Consider the following 16,693-nt stretch of genomic DNA (forward strand, 5'->3'; position numbering starts at 1 on the left):
ATTTTGTGGCCATACTCTGATGTCCTTGAAGTACAGTGTGACAGAGGTAACTTACCCGAACTTTTGGTACCACTCTACGAAATGTTTCAGCTGGATTCTGTCGGACGAGACTCGAGAGGTTACTGATGACACTGACCCTCTGCACCTCCTGACCAACACTGAAGAGCCGAGGGGAGACAGCGGGGATGCAGAGTTGACATAGAAGGGGAGACGGAGGGAAGAGAGAGGGGAGGAAAGAGGGGAGATAGAATGAGTAGTCAGAATGTTTCCAGGTCAGAAAGGTGTGGATTGGTCTATGGTAGCTGCTTTGCACTGTTCAGTTTCATCTTCTACTGCTGTTACTACTGCTGAAACACAACAAACTACTGCTCTTTATTTGATGTTGTTTATTATATTGTTTATTATATTGCTCTCTTTTTTTTGCTTGTTTTCTCTTTTTTCTTTCTCAACATGTGATCTAGGTGATTGATATATGTATTTTTTGTCTGTTTGTTTTGTTGGTTTTTGTTTTTTTGCCCTTTATCACCGTTCCTCTTCCCTGCTGTTTTTCTTTCCCTACCTCTCTTTCTTTCTCCCTTTTCTTTCCCCTGTCCCATGTGTAGCAAGTGAAAATAGAATAAAATAAACAATTGTGGTGGACCACTGGAGGGCTCCACTCACACCCAGTTCTCAGGAAGTGTTGTTGCTGTGTTTTGGAGGGAAAAGTATTCAGTTGTGTGGTGATGAGTAATAAATGAGCAGTGTTAATCGAGAGCTCTCGTGTCATCTGTGTTTACCTCCACAATGGTAACCCCTGACTCGAACATGGTGCAGTCCGATGGTGGCACCGACTCCGCTCTGGATGCATCAGCAGCCGCCAGCCCTCTGCCTACGGCTGCAGCTGCATTTGCTGTGGCGCTCAAGCTGCCAGACTTTTGGCTTCACGATCCCCCGTCGTGGTTCGTGCACGTGGAGGCTCAGTTTGCTCTTCGTGGCATCTCGGCTGATATCACCATGTGGTGGCCTCTCTCAACCCACTAGCCACCCGTCGTGCGTTGACTCTATTCCCACCCACCCACCCGAGGGAAGTATGCCGCCCTTAAGGAGTTGCTTCTTCGGCGCAATGCCCTCTCCAACGCAGAGCGAGCCGAGAAGCTCCTCTGCCTCTCAGGCCTGGGTGGCGGTACGGCTCTCGAACTGATGGAGCACATGCTATCCTTTCTCGGACCGGACGACGGGGGATTCCTCTTCGCCCACATCTTCCTCCAACAGCTGCCGGCTGCCGTGAGAGCCGGCCTCGCCAACTCTCCGCTTCTGGGCACAAAGGATTATCGCTCACTGGCTGAGGACGCGGATCATATTCTCCTGGCTACCCGCACTTTCCACGATCACGACCTAGTTCCAGCCTCACCGGCGGCGCCTTCCACTTCCCCGTTGACCTGCCCCGACGTATCCGATCCTTCGCTGACGGCAAAGATCGCGGCACAGCAACACCACGGACGGGACCTCTGTTTCTACCATCAGCGTTTTGGCGCCGGAGCGCGCTGCTCTCTGCTGCCTTGTGCTTTTCTGACCCTGGGACACGGGCCCCGCCAGCGCGCTGTAGCGGCCGCCACCGCTAGCGACAAAGAAAAACTGCTCTTCATAGAAGACTCGCGCTCTGGGAGACGTTTCCTAGTGGACTCCGGCTCCCAAGAAGAGCCTCCTTCCCCCGTCCGGAGGCGACAGTTTAGCAGCAGGCTGCGGACTGCAGCTTATTGCAGCTAATGGCTCTCCCATCGCAACGTTCAGGGAAAGGTTCGTGACTGTTTGTTTTCATGGGCAGGATTTCCAATGGACCTTTGTTGTTGCCACTAGCTCTGTACCTATTTTGGGCGCCGATTTTCTTTGTGCCCACGGACTGCTGGTCGATGTCACTAACAGACGCTTAATTGATGCCCTGTCTTTTTCTTCAATACCCCGTTTCACTCGCACCATCGAGCCCCTGAATCGGGCTAATTTTGTGACTTCAGGGAATGTTTTTCAGCGTTTGCTCTTGGAGTTCCCTTCACTGACTGTTCCTAATTTCTCGAACACGGCAACGAAGCACAGGGTTGAACATTATATTCCGACGGTCGGTACCCCGGTGTTCGCACGCGCGCGCCGCCTCGACCCTGCGAAACTCTCCGTCGCTCGGGAAGAGTTTGCCGCAATGGAGCGCCTCGGCATAGTGCAGCTGTCGAATAGTGCCTGGGCTTCTCCGCTACACATGGTGCCCAAGTCAGACGGTCGGTGGCGGCCGTGTGGGGATTTTCGCCGTTTGAATAATGTTACAGACCGTTACCCCATTCCCCACATCCAGGATTTTTCCGGCCACCTCGTATCGTCAAGGTACACGAAGACGAAAGGCAGCCCGCGCAAGACAGTCTGGGCGGCGCCTTTCAGGCCGAATGGTATGCGCGAAAAATTCAAACAGGCCGAAAGGGGTAATAACGGCAGTTTTGGGGACGTCTTCGGTGCGCACGGGAACCCGGTGATACCCCCGCACCAAGTCAATTTTAGAAAAAAATCGAGGTGCCTCGATTTTTTCTAAAATTGACTTCAGCGGTTGATGGACTCTGTCTTGCGCGGGCTGCCTTTCGACTTCGTGTACCTTGACGATATATTGGTGGCCAGCTGTTCTGAGAGTCAGCACGCGTCCCATCTGCATCAGGTTTTCCAGCGCTTGGCGGCACACGGCCTGATCGTCAACTTCTCCAAGTGCCAGTTTGGCTTGCCGGTTCTGGATTTCTTGGGCCACCGCATTTCCGCTGATGGTGTGGTTCCGTTGCCAGACAAGGTCCGGGCCGTTTCGGCTTTTCCGCGTCCCGCGTCCGTTAAAGCGCTGCAGGAGTACTTGGGGATGGTCAATTTGTACAACCGCAGAGCTGCGCACCTGCTGCAGCCTCTCTATGCTGCCTTGAAAAAGGTAAGGTAAAACAGGTAAGGACCCAATTGATTGGCTCACTGAACGCATCCAGGCATTTTCTGGGGCCAAGGCCGCGCTGGCAAACGCCGCCCTGCTGGCCCACCCGTTTCCGTCGGCGGAGATTGCGTTGACCTCCGACGTGTCGGACGTGGCGGTGGGCGCAGTGTTAGAACAGCGGGTCTCCGGTGCCTGGCCACTGCTCGCTTTTTTTAGTCGCACACTTAGAAACAGTGAGCGCAAATATAGCGTTTTTGACAAGGAGTTGCTGGCCCTGCACCTCGCAACGCGGCATTTTCGTTTTTTCTCAAGGGTCGGAGCTTCACCGTGTACGTTGATCATAAACCCTTGACATTCGCGATGTCCAAGGTCTCTGATCCGTGGAGCGGGCGCCAGCAGCGCCAGTTGGCAGCCATTTCCGAGTTCACAACTGACATTCAGCACGTGGCTAGTAAGTCCAACTGCGTGGCTGACTGTCTATCCCGCGTGCTGGTTTCTCCCGTTTATGTTGGCATAGACATTGAGGCTATGGCCGCTGACCAACAGGCCGACCCGGACGTCCTTGCCCTTCGGTCTGCGCAAACGGGCCTTGTACTGGAGGACAGACCCGTGTGGAACGGTGGGCCTAGCCTGTTTTGTGATGTTTCCACCAGCCGTCCACGCCCTGTAGTTCCCCTTTCGTGGCGTCGTTGCATTTTCGACTCCGTACACACCCTCTCTCATCCAGGCGTCCGGGCCTCGGTCAAGCTGGTCAGCTCTAGGTTCGTTTGGCCGGGCCTTCGTAAATCGGTGAAAGACTGGGCAGCCGCGTGCATCCCATGCCAACGTGCTAAGATCCATAGGCACATAGGCGCCCCTCGAATCCTTCCGCGTTCCAGGGAGGCGTTTTGATCATGTGCATGTGGATCTGGTTGGTCCTCTGCTGCAGTCACAAGGTTTCACGCACCTTTTAACTGTAGTGGACTGCACAACCAAGTGCCTCTGGCGTCTACTACAGCAGCAGCAGTGGCCAAGGCATTTTTGTCAACGTGGGTTTCGCGTTTCGTTCCCCCGCCGACATCACCTCAGACAGGGGCCCCCAGTTCGTTGGTCTGCCATGGCTGACGGCCTGGGGGTCAAGGTCCACCAAACCACTGCGTACCACCCACAGGCCAACGGGATATGCGAACGTTTCCACCGGTCGCTTAAGGCCGCTTCTCTCACAGATGGCAACTGGGTTGACCACCTTCCATGGGTTTTACTGGGGTTGCGCTGCGCGGTTAAAGAAGATCTCAGGGCTTCCTCGGCTGAACTTGTCCTCGGTCAGCCCCTCCGGGTCCCTGGGGAATTCTTGCCCGAGAGCCCACCCCCGTGCTTCGCTCCCTATGTGCTGTCTCAGCCGTTCTGGACGTTTAATTAAAGCAAGGGTTCTGGACTAGGGGATGACCCTACTGGGTGTTCGGGGGGGGGGGGGGGTATGTGTGGTGGACCACTGGAAGGGCTCCACTCACACCCAGTTCTCAGGAAGTGTTGTTGCTGTGTTTTGGAGGGGAAAGTATTCAGTTGTGTGGTGATGAGTAATAAATGAGCAGTGTTAATCGAGAGCTCTCGTGTCGTCTGTGTTTACCTCCACACAATAAAAGCAAAGGTGAATCAAATAGACCAAGGCCGGGATGGTCCATTTGATAAAGTAAATCCATTGGGCATCTTTCTTTGCCTTTAGACAATAATTCTGATGGCAAAAGAACCAAACGGGACGGGGGGGGGGGGGGGGGGGGGGAATTACTTAAAGTGAGCAGTGAAGGCAAGCACTACGAACATATTACTTGTGATCTCATGAGGCTTGTTTGTGTCTCGTTTTTAAAAAAATATATTTTTGTTGTTTTGCTTCTGTTTCTTTACTTAATATTTATTTGAGAATAATAAAAAATATTGTTGATTTAAAAAATAACAAGCAAACAAACGAAGACGACCTGAACAGGGCAGGTTTATGGGTTCAGATCTGCTCCAGACTCCAGTCGGAGTCCTGTAGGCTCAAGTCCTGTTTATGAATGAGTTCAGTGAACTAATTTAAACCCTCTGGGATTGGACTGCTGATTACTTCCATTGTTCAATTAGCTCCACAGTTTACTGGGTCACAGCAAAGGAGGACGGGTGGAGGACAATGCTTTCAGCTCCACCCAAGGCATCCAGAAATCCACATAACTACAAAAGCTTTTGTATTTGTTCTTTACTGTAAACATAGCTGAACTTATTTTAGTCTCATTGTAACCTATTTAACTTAGAGAAAAAGAAACTCTGTGGCAGGTTAAAAAGGATTATGGTTATAGTCTCAGCTTGAACTCTGCTCCAGTTTCTTCATTTCCCCACAGGAATGAACAGATCTGCACCTGGAGCTGTCTGACAAACCTGGGGCACTAGGTGGGGTTTCAGTTTGAAGTGCTGTTGACCTGCGCATTAACCTTTGCTGAGACTCACCTGAGGAGGTAGACAGCTCTCTCAATGTCATTTAGGTCTTCATCCACAGTCAGCTGATCAATCTCTTCTGCAGTCTGATGGGAAAAACAAAAATACAAAGTCAGCTGATCAGAGTTACCTGTTTGATATGATTGTGCTGTCCTTAGGTGAGCTTTAATGACAGTTGACCCAACACAGACCCTAATCATATATGAGACCATCAGAGGTAAATATGACATTAAAAATCTCTAAAACTGCATTCAGCTTATGAAGCATAGTCTTTGTAAGATCTTTGTGTCTGCAGTCTCTGGTGGTCTTTCCTGGCAACCTCTGTGGTGGATATGCAAATGTGAATTAAGCTTTCTGTGACTCCAGGAAAATGTTTGTCTTGAGGTTGAGCTTAGACTGACTGACTTCTAAATTCTTCTAAATTCTGTTCCTTGGGACTGCTTGTTTTAGTTTTTGAGGCATTTCCCCACTCAAAAAACACCAGAATTTTTGGAGTGGGGAAAACACCAAACAAGGTGATCATTATAATGATCACCTTGTTTTCATGCAGTTGCAGCACATTGGAAACAGTTGTGTTTGGACATGGATTGGGATCATTTTTTGAGAACATTGAGTGATAGGATGTAAAAGCAAAAAAATAATGCATTAAAATGACCATGCGCAAACTTGCAGGAAACGAGCACAAGAGCAGTTTATGGGAGGAAAGAATTTGATTGGAGAATTAGGGTCTTAAGGTCACTGCCTCGGTGAGAGTGATTATGAGTACGAGAGGATCCCAGAATCAGGTCTGAGCAACAGTTAGGAATTCAGAGGTCAGTTAAGGGCTATATATATGTGAGGGAGGAAGGGGTAGTATTTGTTAACAGTCTGAATGGCCCAGTGGAAGAAGCTGTTTGAAAGGTGCTTGTATGCACAATAAATTTCTGTTGCAGAGATGTGGGGGTCTGATTTATTTGACTAAACAAGGGGGCCCAAGCTCCCATAAAGTAGGGCGAAATATTTTTTCTCTGAAAAAATATGATTCATGCCATAGAATAACTATTACTACAAAGGTCCCACAGGGTAGTAACAATAAATAACGTTAACTGCATGTTAGCACAGTAAGTACTAATACAGTAAAATTATTTCTCTGTAAAGTACACATTTTGCATTAAAATGTTTGTTGTCATCATATGATAACATGACAAGATGTGAGAAGTTAATGATAAGTCTGTGATATTGCCTGCCACACAGACTAAAGCTAATCAGACCTCTGTCAGACCTTTGTCAAAGATCATAGCCAGAGCCTTTTAAGGACCTGGGTATTAATACCTGTGGTAACTACAACTAAAAAACAAAACAACACAAAAAGACCCCACCTGTGCTTAGAGCAAGCCATAAAGAATGAGAAACAGCAACTCCAACTCTGACCCTATGATTGTCAGCTGGAAAAAACAATGGAGTGCCCACTCCGGGTCAGGGATGAGTTCAAGTATCTCAGGATCTTGTTTATGTATAACTGTATAGATCAGTGTTTCCCAACCACTGTGCTGTGGCACATAGGTGTGGCGTGAGAAATGATTAGGTGTGCTGTGGAAGATTATCTGGACCTCTACTAAATGGTTGAGATGCCACTTAATGGTTTACGTATTTGTCATGCAAACACAAGTACAGTAGAATTTACAGTTGAAGAAAAATCAAATAAAGTGCCAAATTATAATTAAATTAATAACAAAAACTATCCCGGGCATTGGATACAGATTATTTCAAGTAGCATGCCAGCAAACATTGCTGGTTTTCATTCCATCAAAGGAAAGTATTATATCAAAAAACAAAATATATATTTTTTAAATCTGCAACTATGAAAAAGTGCAAAACACTCACATTCAGGCCATTTCTGATTGAATGCTACTGTGCAAAATCATTTTTGCTTTGCAAAAAATAAAAATAAAACAAAAACAGTGCAAATCTGGTTTGTTGACTTGGTTCAGACACAGCCAGGTGGAACCTTTTGAGAGCCATTGGTTTCTGGTTCTGTAGGGCACAGGAACTCGTGTAGACCAGGAATTCAAGTCAACGATGTATCCGAACAGCAGAATATGCCATCTCCTTAACTTGTAACTTATAACTTATAACTTGTCTTATACAGGTGTAATAGCATATCAGAAAACTCAGTTCCTCCCATATGCTAATTATATGTAAGGATGAGTGATGGGCATGCAATGGTGATCTTTGCGTTGGAGTTTTTGCTCCACCTTTTGACAGATGAAAGAGGCATGAACCCACAGGCATTGTTTAGAGGGTTGACACATTTGTTGTCGAACCATTTTACTGCAATCAGACCTTCTTCAGATCTGTAACCACAGGCCCTTCTTCATTAGGTTTTGGTCTGCCATCAGGGGAGCTCCACCAGTGCAGTTTGGCCATACAGTACCTGATACCCAAGGAGGTGTGCAAGTTCTGGACCAAGCTGAAACTTGTGAAGAGCTGAGGTTCTATTTATCAGTTTGCATAGTGTTTTTTACAACTTTGACTTCTAGAGGTAGCTTCTGTTCCTCTTCACTGAGGGCAACATATGCAAAGGGGACAGAACGTGGACGGAAGAAGTGTGGGGTGACATCACTCTTCACATGAATACCAGCTTTCCAAACTTGAGAAGCTGGAGAAGTACCAAGGGTTCAGCGAAGAGCTCAAGAAGATGTGGAGGGTGAAGGTAACAGTGGTCCAAGCGGTAATCAGAGCACTAGGTGTAGTGACTCCCAAGCTAGACAAGTGGCTCCAGAGATCCCAGGAACAACATTTGAGATCTCTTTCCAGAAGAGCGCAGTGCTAGTAACAGCTAAGATACTGCGCAGGACCCTCAATCTCCCAGGCCTCTGGTAGAGGACCCGAGATTGGAGGATAGACCGACTGCAGGGGTGAGAGGGGAATTTTGTTTTTTTTTGTTTTTTTTAAAGTTCCCATCTCGTCCTGTCAGCTTGAGGGTCCACCACTTCTATGTCTGGTTGGTTAGCCATCACCAACTTGTCTGTCTATCTGGAAGTCTGTCAGGATTTTAGCTCGGTCATTCTCGACCAGATGGCCAGTAATGCGTTACAAGTAACATGTTACTGTAATCCAATTACTTTTTCAAGTAACGAGAAATGTAAGGGATTAGCATTGCAAAAAAGTAATTATATAACTGTTACCTTCCCGTAAGCATGCTGCGTTACTGTGTTACTAAAGTGTTGTGATTTTGTTTGTGAGAGTGTCTCATGACAATGATGTAAGCACGTGCGGTGCACGTGGCAGCAACAGACGTGTGTCGATCAACAATGGATAATATGGAGTGTGGGAGAGAGTACAACCATGCAGCGTTTAAAGGGTGGATGTACTGAAATTACTTTAAGTTTTAGTCCGTAAAAAGTGACAAAAACATTAGCGTCCGCTGTACACTCTGCGTGGGAAGAAAACTTCTTTCGACAGCGAAAAATTTAACTTCAAATCTCAAGCACCTAGCAAGCCGCCACGGGAGTGTGAAATTCACTGAGAAATCTCTAAATCCTCCCACTGACACGACACTGACAAACCTCCATCGGCCCCACTCCTGCTAAATGGGTGAAAATGCATTTAAGAGCAACAGGACTTAGTGCCACTGAATCTTTGATTTTATTTATTTTTTGCTGTGTTTTACTTGAATCTATTTGAAAGAGCGAGTGTTAACACAAAACATTATTTTATTTTATATGCTGGAATATGTTGCCCCAAGTGGAGGAGTTCAAGTATCTCGGGGTCTTGTTTGCGAGTGATGGGAGAAGGGAGCCGGAGATCAACAGACGGATTGGGGCTGCAGCTGCAGTAATGCAGCCGCTGCCTTTTTTGTTTGTTTGTTTTATGAACTTGCCAATTCCTGAGCATTGCTGTAATTCTGCAGTAAAGCTATTCCACAGTTTTACTCCATAAATAGTTACGCAAAAAGTTTTAACATTTGACCGTGCTTTAAGGATCTTCAGATTCAACTTACCGCTTAGTTCATAGTCTCCTTCTCTGTCATAGAACATCCTCTGTATATTTCCTGGTAACATATTGTATCTAGCTTTATACATAATTTTTGCCGTTTTGTATTTTATAAGATCCATAAACTTCAATATTTTTAATTTCAAAAACATGGTGTTAGTATGGTCTCTATATCCAGCTTTACTAATCATCCTGATTGCTTTTTTTTAAATTTTACATATTGGTTGAAGTGAAGTTTTATATGTGTTTCCCCAAATTTCCGCACAGTATTCCAAATATGGCAATATAAGTGAACAGTAAAGTACCCGGAGTGATTTGGAAGGCAAACAATATTTAACTTTACTCAGTATGGAGACACTTCTTGACAGTTTAGCTTGTAAATACTTTATATTAGGTTTCCAGCAGATTTTGTTATCTATTATCACACCCAGAAATTTGACATTATTTACTAATAACTTTGCTTCGGCATCTTTTTTATAATTTCCGAATAACATAAATGTCGTTTTTTCCAAATTTAATGATAACTTATTTCTATCAAACCATGTTTTCAGTTTAATCATTTCTTGTGTGACAATTTCCAAAAGCTGCTGTAAGTTCTCTCCAGCACAAAAAATATTTGTATCATCTGCAAATAGAATAAACTGTAATATATCTGATGTTCTACATATATCGTTGATATAGAGGATAAACAGCTTTGGTCCCAATACTGACCCCTGCAGCACTCCACAAACAATGTCCATACACTCTGATTGATGTTCCCCAATTTTCACAAATTGCTTCCTGTCTCTCAAATAACTCTTTACCCACTCTAACACCACTCCTCTAATGCCATAATACTCCAATTTATCGAGTAATATTTCATGATTAATTGTATCAAAAGCTTTTTTTAGGTCGATGAATATACTAGCTATACATTGTCTTTTATCTATATTGTTAGTGATATTTTCGATCAATTCTATTAATGCCAATGATGTTGATCTATTTGATCTGAAACCATACTGACTATCCGTTATTATTTTGTGTTTGTCTATAAATTTGTCGAGTCTATTAATAAAAAATTTTTCCAGTATTTTTGAAAATTGAGAAAGTAGAGAGACAGGCCTATAATTTGTGAATTGGTGTTTATCTCCATTTTTGAACAATGGTGTTACTTTAGCTATTTTCATTTGTGTCGGGAATGTACCAGTTTGTATGGACAAATTGCAGATATGTGTTAAGGGTTTGGAAATGCCCTCTATCACTTTTTTGACTATTTCCATATCTATGTCATCAGAGTCTGTAGAGTTTTTTGTTTGTAATTTCCCAACAATATCAATGATTTCCTTTTCTTCTACTGCCGTTAAGAACATTGAATGAGGATTGCGATCAATGAATCTGGTTTCTTTCTCTACCGAATCTGTCATATCAGGAATTGTTTCAGCCAAGTCTGGCCCAACACTTACAAAGAATTTGTTGAAATCATTTACCACATCGCTCATATTATTAATGTTTCTATCATTATTAGTGAAATACGAAGGATAGTCTGACTGTCCAGAGCCCTTTTTAATGATGGTATTTAATGTTTTCCAAATCCCTTTAGTATTATTTTTATTCATAATCAATAATTTCTCATAGTATTCCTTTTTACATGACCTCAAAATACTCGTTAATTTATTTTTATATTTCTTATATTTATTTTCAGCTTCTATACTTCGGTTCATTATAAATTCTCTGTATAAGGTATTTTTCTTCTTACATGCATTTTGCAATCATTTTGTAATCCATGGGCATTCTGCATATTTTTGTTTTTTACTATATTTCCTTACTGGGCAACGACTATTATATAACATTTTAAATTTTCCTAAAAAAATCTCATAAGCTTTATCAATATTTTTTTCCCTATACAGCGTCTCCCATTCTTGCTTGAGCAAATCATTTTTAAATGCATTTATTGACTCTTCTGTTCTCATTCGTTTGTATTTTACTATATTTTCCTGTGTAACCTTCCTATAATTTTTATTATACACTATAAAAACAGGTAGGTGATCACTGATATCATTTATTAAAAGACCACTTATGGATCTATTTTCTATTTCATTTGTAAATATATTGTCTATTAAGGTTGCCGATTGTGCTGTGATCCTGCTGGGTTTAGTGATCATTGGACAAAGTCCCAAGCTATACATTGTATTAATAAACTCCTCTGTCATTTTCTGTTTGCTTGGATTTAATAGATCTATGTTAAAATCCCCACAAATGAAGATGACTTTTTGGTTTGTCCTAGTGAATATTTTATCTACCCACTCCTTAAAAATTTCAGTATTTGAACCTGGTGTTCTATATATACAGCTTACAATGACATTTTTCTCTTTTCCCATACTAATTTCTATTGTTACACACTCTAATATATTATCTACCGCCATCGACATTTTTTCTACCATCTTGTATTTTAAATTTTTGTCCACAAACAAGGCCACACCACCGCCATTCTTATTCTTTCTATTTATAAGATTTAATTCATATCCATCTATTACAAAGTCCCCACCTTTCTCTTTATTAATCCATGTCTCAGATACTGCAATCACACTGAATGGATGTGTAAATTTGCTTAAATATTCTCTTATTTTATGAAAATTTGCATATAAACTTCTACTGTTAAAGTGAATTATAGATATTTTACCGTCCACCTTGACAGTTTTGTTCAATTGATCATCATTATGATAATAGCAGGTATTTTTGATGTTAAAAAAGTTCAGTTCTGGATCAATGTCCTGCTCTGTGAAATGTGTTTTGTATTCCTTGTTTGCTGGTGAATTTATCTCCTGATTAGCAATCCTTTGTGATAACAATGTATAGATCCCAGATAATGAGTTACTTGATTGTTCCATCCTTAAATGTGTTACGCTTTTAGCTCGTTGTTGTCTTCTATTACCTGCTTGGATGACTGTAGATTGTTAGCCCAGCTCCTTGTCTTTGTAGTTATATTACTTGTTAATGTTTTCCAGATCCTGCATGCATTTGATGACCAACACTTTAGCTTCCTCCGGTGTGCCGTTAAGCTTAATAAATATTTTACAGTTTGTAGTCCAGGTATTCTGAATTTTTCCCAGTTTCTTTAAGTGTTGTGCTTTCTTCGCCATGTCAGCGTTGGATTTTGTTAGATGGTCATTCATGTAGACATTCGATCCTTTTAGTTTCCTCCCCTGCTTCAGCAGTGCATTCTTGTGTTTCCTGTTTACAAATCTCATGATGATAGCTGGTTTATCACTAGCCTTTGAGGGTGTGGTGATGTATTGCATCTCTGTGTAGTTCTTGAGCCGCAGCATGGCACACAAGAAGGCATTAAGGCATATTTATAATTGAGCTATTTGTAAATATTAGAGCTATTTCTTATATTATGTAAACTTTGGATTATGTAGTATTATTTACTGTCTGTTATTGTTATTGTCTTGGATCAACTGTAACCCACACAATTTCCTTACGGATTATTAAAGTATTCTGATTTAAAAGGGTCGCTAACATGGCCTAGAAAATCACTGAAGGACCTCTGTAGCATCCGCTGTCTCAAAAAGGCACGCAACATCTTGCAGGACTGCACAAACACAGGACACCAGGTGTTTAAGCTTCTGCCCTCTGGCAGTTATCTTGTGTATATGGTATTTATTTATTTGCTTGTCTCCATCATCACTGTTCCCACCTGACCTGAAGTAAACATGACTCCTAAAGCCTGTAATACAACAAAGGACATTACTAATGATTACTAATGATCACTGATTATACAAAACCTTACACACACTTTGATCTGTTCATATAGATCAGGGTGAGGAACTCCAGGCCTGAAAGGCCGGTGAACCTGCAGGTTTTAGATCTCACCCTGGGTCAGCACACCTGAATGAAATGATTAGTTCATTACAAGGCCTCTTCAAGACATGTTGAGGGGGTTATTAGCCATTTAATCGACTGTGTTGGATCAAGGACACATCTAAAACCTACAGCACACCAGCCCTTGAGGCCTGGAGTTTCCCCACCCTTGGTATAGATCATAATCTTGAGCTCATACAGCGTTCTGCATTCATGCAGCAACAACTCAACAGGAAGTAGTTTTATTCCAGCTGTGTGATGTTCAGATATCAGCTGTGAGTTTAACAGCTATAAAAACTATAAATATATCAACGGGTTATGGATGAAAGCACATCATTTCCCTAGGGATTAATAAAATATTCTGACCCTGAAATGGAAAATGCAGTTATGATGAATGTTCTCATGATCTGCTTCACTTTGTTTAATATGTTGCCTGTTTTCATGAATGATCAGATGCTATGAATTAAGATTTGGCGTTTTCTGCTCCCTTTCCTAAAGGATGTTCCAGTGTCTCCTCTGCTAAAGGAAGCAATAAAGGAAGCACTGAAGCTCCTTTCCTTAGTGTTTGGAAAAATGGAACAGCTCTTGTTATGGGCGCAACACAGATACTTCCGGGTCACGTCTGTCAATGAGGAACTGTCCTGAGCATTCACACGTGCAGGAAGGTCGTAAGAGGACACGGAGAGGCTCACCTGAAGTCTGACTGACCACTGTCAACCATAACAACACATACACATGCACACAGTGCAAGTGTGTTTGTCGTCATCACATCAGCTTTCTCCCGTAAGAACACCCAAGCTCCGCCTCCTCTCTCAATGTCATCATGGTGAAACCCCGCCCACACAGCTACAGGTGTAAGAATCAGGCAGCGCGTTTATCTTTTCAGTTACTGATCAGTCATGAATAGCGACTGTCTTAAATTAGATCAGAGACAGCTTCACTCTGTTTCTCATGATTACTGGTTAATCGATCAGTTATTGGCCGTTTTTCTCGATGCACCTCAGACCTGTCTGTCTCTCTGCAGACAGACAGGCGGACAAACTGCGTCATGCTGCGGGTCTCCCTTCTGCTTCCTCCACTGAAGCTGCTGATCTTCCTCCCACTAACTCACCCTCCTCCTCATTACTTTACGTTTCTCTCTCTCACACACACACACCCACCTTCAGGCTCCTGCGGATCGGCCTCTCGATGAAGGCGAGTTCCTGCAGCTCCTCCAGCGGGCCGCACAGCACGCCGGCCGGGCTCAGGGCCATCCTGCCGGGTAACATCTGGCTGTTAGAGGGGGGGCAGTCGTATCAGCTCCGACCATCCCTGTTGAGGGGGCGGGGGTTGCGGGGCTGTCACTAACCGTTTCCAAGGAGATCCCGGCTCGAGCTGAACGTCACTCCAGACTCCGTTCAAAAGTCTGACAAAGTCTCACGAACGCGCTCATTTGCACACGATGCAGCTATCAGAGATCCCAAACAAAACCCGTCCACACACTCACGGCACGATCTGCGGTTCGGCGCTCACAGAACTGCGATTCCTCCAGAAAAATCCCCCGTAACATCCCAAACTGTCACACCGTTACCGGGATGTGTCACACGTTTCCAAGCAGATCCAGTGCAGCGCAGAGAAGCCAGCCAGACTGCGTGTAAAAAGCTCCAGTTAACTCTTTTATTCCCCGAGGACTCTTCATTCACACCACACTCAGTCCAAAAGTCCGCACACGGAATTTATTCGGAGTAAATCCAAAGACTGAATGCAGGAAACCGCACAAACCGGGCGCGGGATGAATCAGATGGACCTCCTCTCCGGTTCGTCGCATATCTCCAAATATTCTGACAAAGTCCAGATCTTCTCCACCTGCTTCAGCTCCTCAGGGCTGCGGTGGGAGCGTCACGCAGAACTGCGGCTGCGCTCCTCCGTGCTCCTTTGAGTCCGTCATCCTCGACAGTGCACAACCGAACCGAATCGCCCACTCTACGTTCAGGGCTGGTCTGTCATACGCAGACCGGTACCGGACAGCGTCAAAGTTCACAGACGGTATCAGACTGATTTTCACACCAAAGGACGAAGAGGAGGAGGCTTCATCACCGTGAGTGACCCGTGAGCAGCAGAGCGGGCTGAGCGAACCTAAACGGAGTCATGAGGATGCAAGCCCGACCTGAACCGGGACCGAGAGATGAGCTGCAGGGCGTTAAGCTGGAGGCGCAGTGCAGCAGCTGATCCGTCTCCATGGAAACGACTGTCCGTGCTCATTCATAAAGTCCAGAACGTGTCTTCGATCTAGAACCCGCTCTCATTCTGAGCTGTCCCATCACCTGTAAACGCACCTGAAAGTTCAATAATCATCAAATAAAACTATCCACGTCACGTGCTTAAAATCCGCATTAATTTGTTTTATTTTGCAGGGTCAGGGTCACTTCCTGCATTCAGGGTTTTCTTCTTTTTTTTCTGAAATGTTTTTTTTTCCACGTGAACATGAAGCTCACAGTTTATGTGATGAATGCCTCACCTGTTAAGCTCTGAGATTGTTTCCTGTGTTCAATCATCATTTTAGAGCAGGTAATCACAGGTTAGCCCTGTTGGCCCTTTGTTAGATGCCTGGAGTTTCTGAATGACATGTAGTTGGGACAGAGCAGGCAGGTAAGCCACTTAAGTTACACTATCATACCGAGACAAAAAACACATAATGCAAAAAGATGGGGACAGGTGAGACCAGACAGACAGGAGGAGAAGGAGGAGGAGGAGAAGAAGAACAGGGGCTGACCTTCAGCTGCAGTCTCAGTGTCAGAGTTGGCTGACAGTCCGGCTCATGAAAGCTCAGAGTTGATCAGACCCTCAGACTCTGAACCAGAACCTTCTGCTGCACACCAGAGAGTGCTGCTTCCTGATTGGATGGTTTCACAGGTAGTACCCAGTCAACAGTTTGTTTTATTTTATTTTTATATGTTTGAATTTGTGGAACTTCCAACCACACTTGAATCCACTTGAATGTTGTTTTGTTTTTATCATCCAATTTGATTGTAATCAAACACTCAGTTCTGTGTTTACCAATTTTTTTCTTTAATGATTCTGATTTTGAATTAATTTAGGTTACATTTGTGTGTTTGAAATCATTGAATTTAAATGTGTGAGATGGGTTAGTAGTTGAGTCTTTGAAATTTTATCAGGCTGCTGTTGACTGACCGGGTTTAAACGATTGATACACAAATCAGTTAGTAGTTGTCTGGGCTGTTGTGAGTCTGGTTATGTGCATCGATCCTGTTTCCATCTGTGTTGTTGGTGAAGGCTGTTTTTCGGGTGCAGGACAGAAGATATTGCTGACAGCAGCTCTCGCAGTGTTTGAATTTTTGTCTTCAGCTTGGAGGAAACAAACACCGCTGACCCGCAGTCTTGACATCATTCAGCAGCAGCTGAGGCCAAAACGCCATCATCTTGGATGACCCGCTGCTGTTCACACGCTGCTGGCATTAACGAGAAACACAGAGAGCAAACCGTTTCCTGTTCCCCTGTCTGACATGGCAG

The 16,693-nt window shown here is 44.2% G+C and overlaps 1 protein-coding gene across 3 annotated transcripts in view; it reads right to left on the minus strand.

The window, feature by feature from the left end:
* ppp4r4 (protein phosphatase 4, regulatory subunit 4) overlaps positions 1 to 15,254 on the minus strand; it is a 29,825-nt gene extending 14,571 nt beyond the window's left edge. For all 3 annotated transcript variants that reach the window (XM_085381275.1, XM_085381274.1, XM_085381276.1), the window contains exons 1-3: positions 14,344 to 15,254; positions 5,381 to 5,454; positions 56 to 158 (exon numbers count right to left, since the gene is read on the minus strand). In XM_085381275.1, coding sequence (XP_085237401.1) covers positions 56 to 158; positions 5,381 to 5,454; positions 14,344 to 14,451 — 285 coding nt within the window. In that variant the 5' untranslated portion in view covers positions 14,452 to 15,254. The remainder of the gene's footprint in view (positions 1 to 55; positions 159 to 5,380; positions 5,455 to 14,343) is intronic.
* Between the last annotated feature and the right edge of the window lie 1,439 nt (positions 15,255 to 16,693).

Source organism: Rhamphochromis longiceps, linkage group LG15 (assembly GCF_057381845.1).
Source record: "Rhamphochromis longiceps isolate RC_006_pf linkage group LG15, R_longiceps_female_GT1.1, whole genome shotgun sequence".
NCBI lineage: Eukaryota > Metazoa > Chordata > Actinopteri > Cichliformes > Cichlidae > Rhamphochromis > Rhamphochromis longiceps.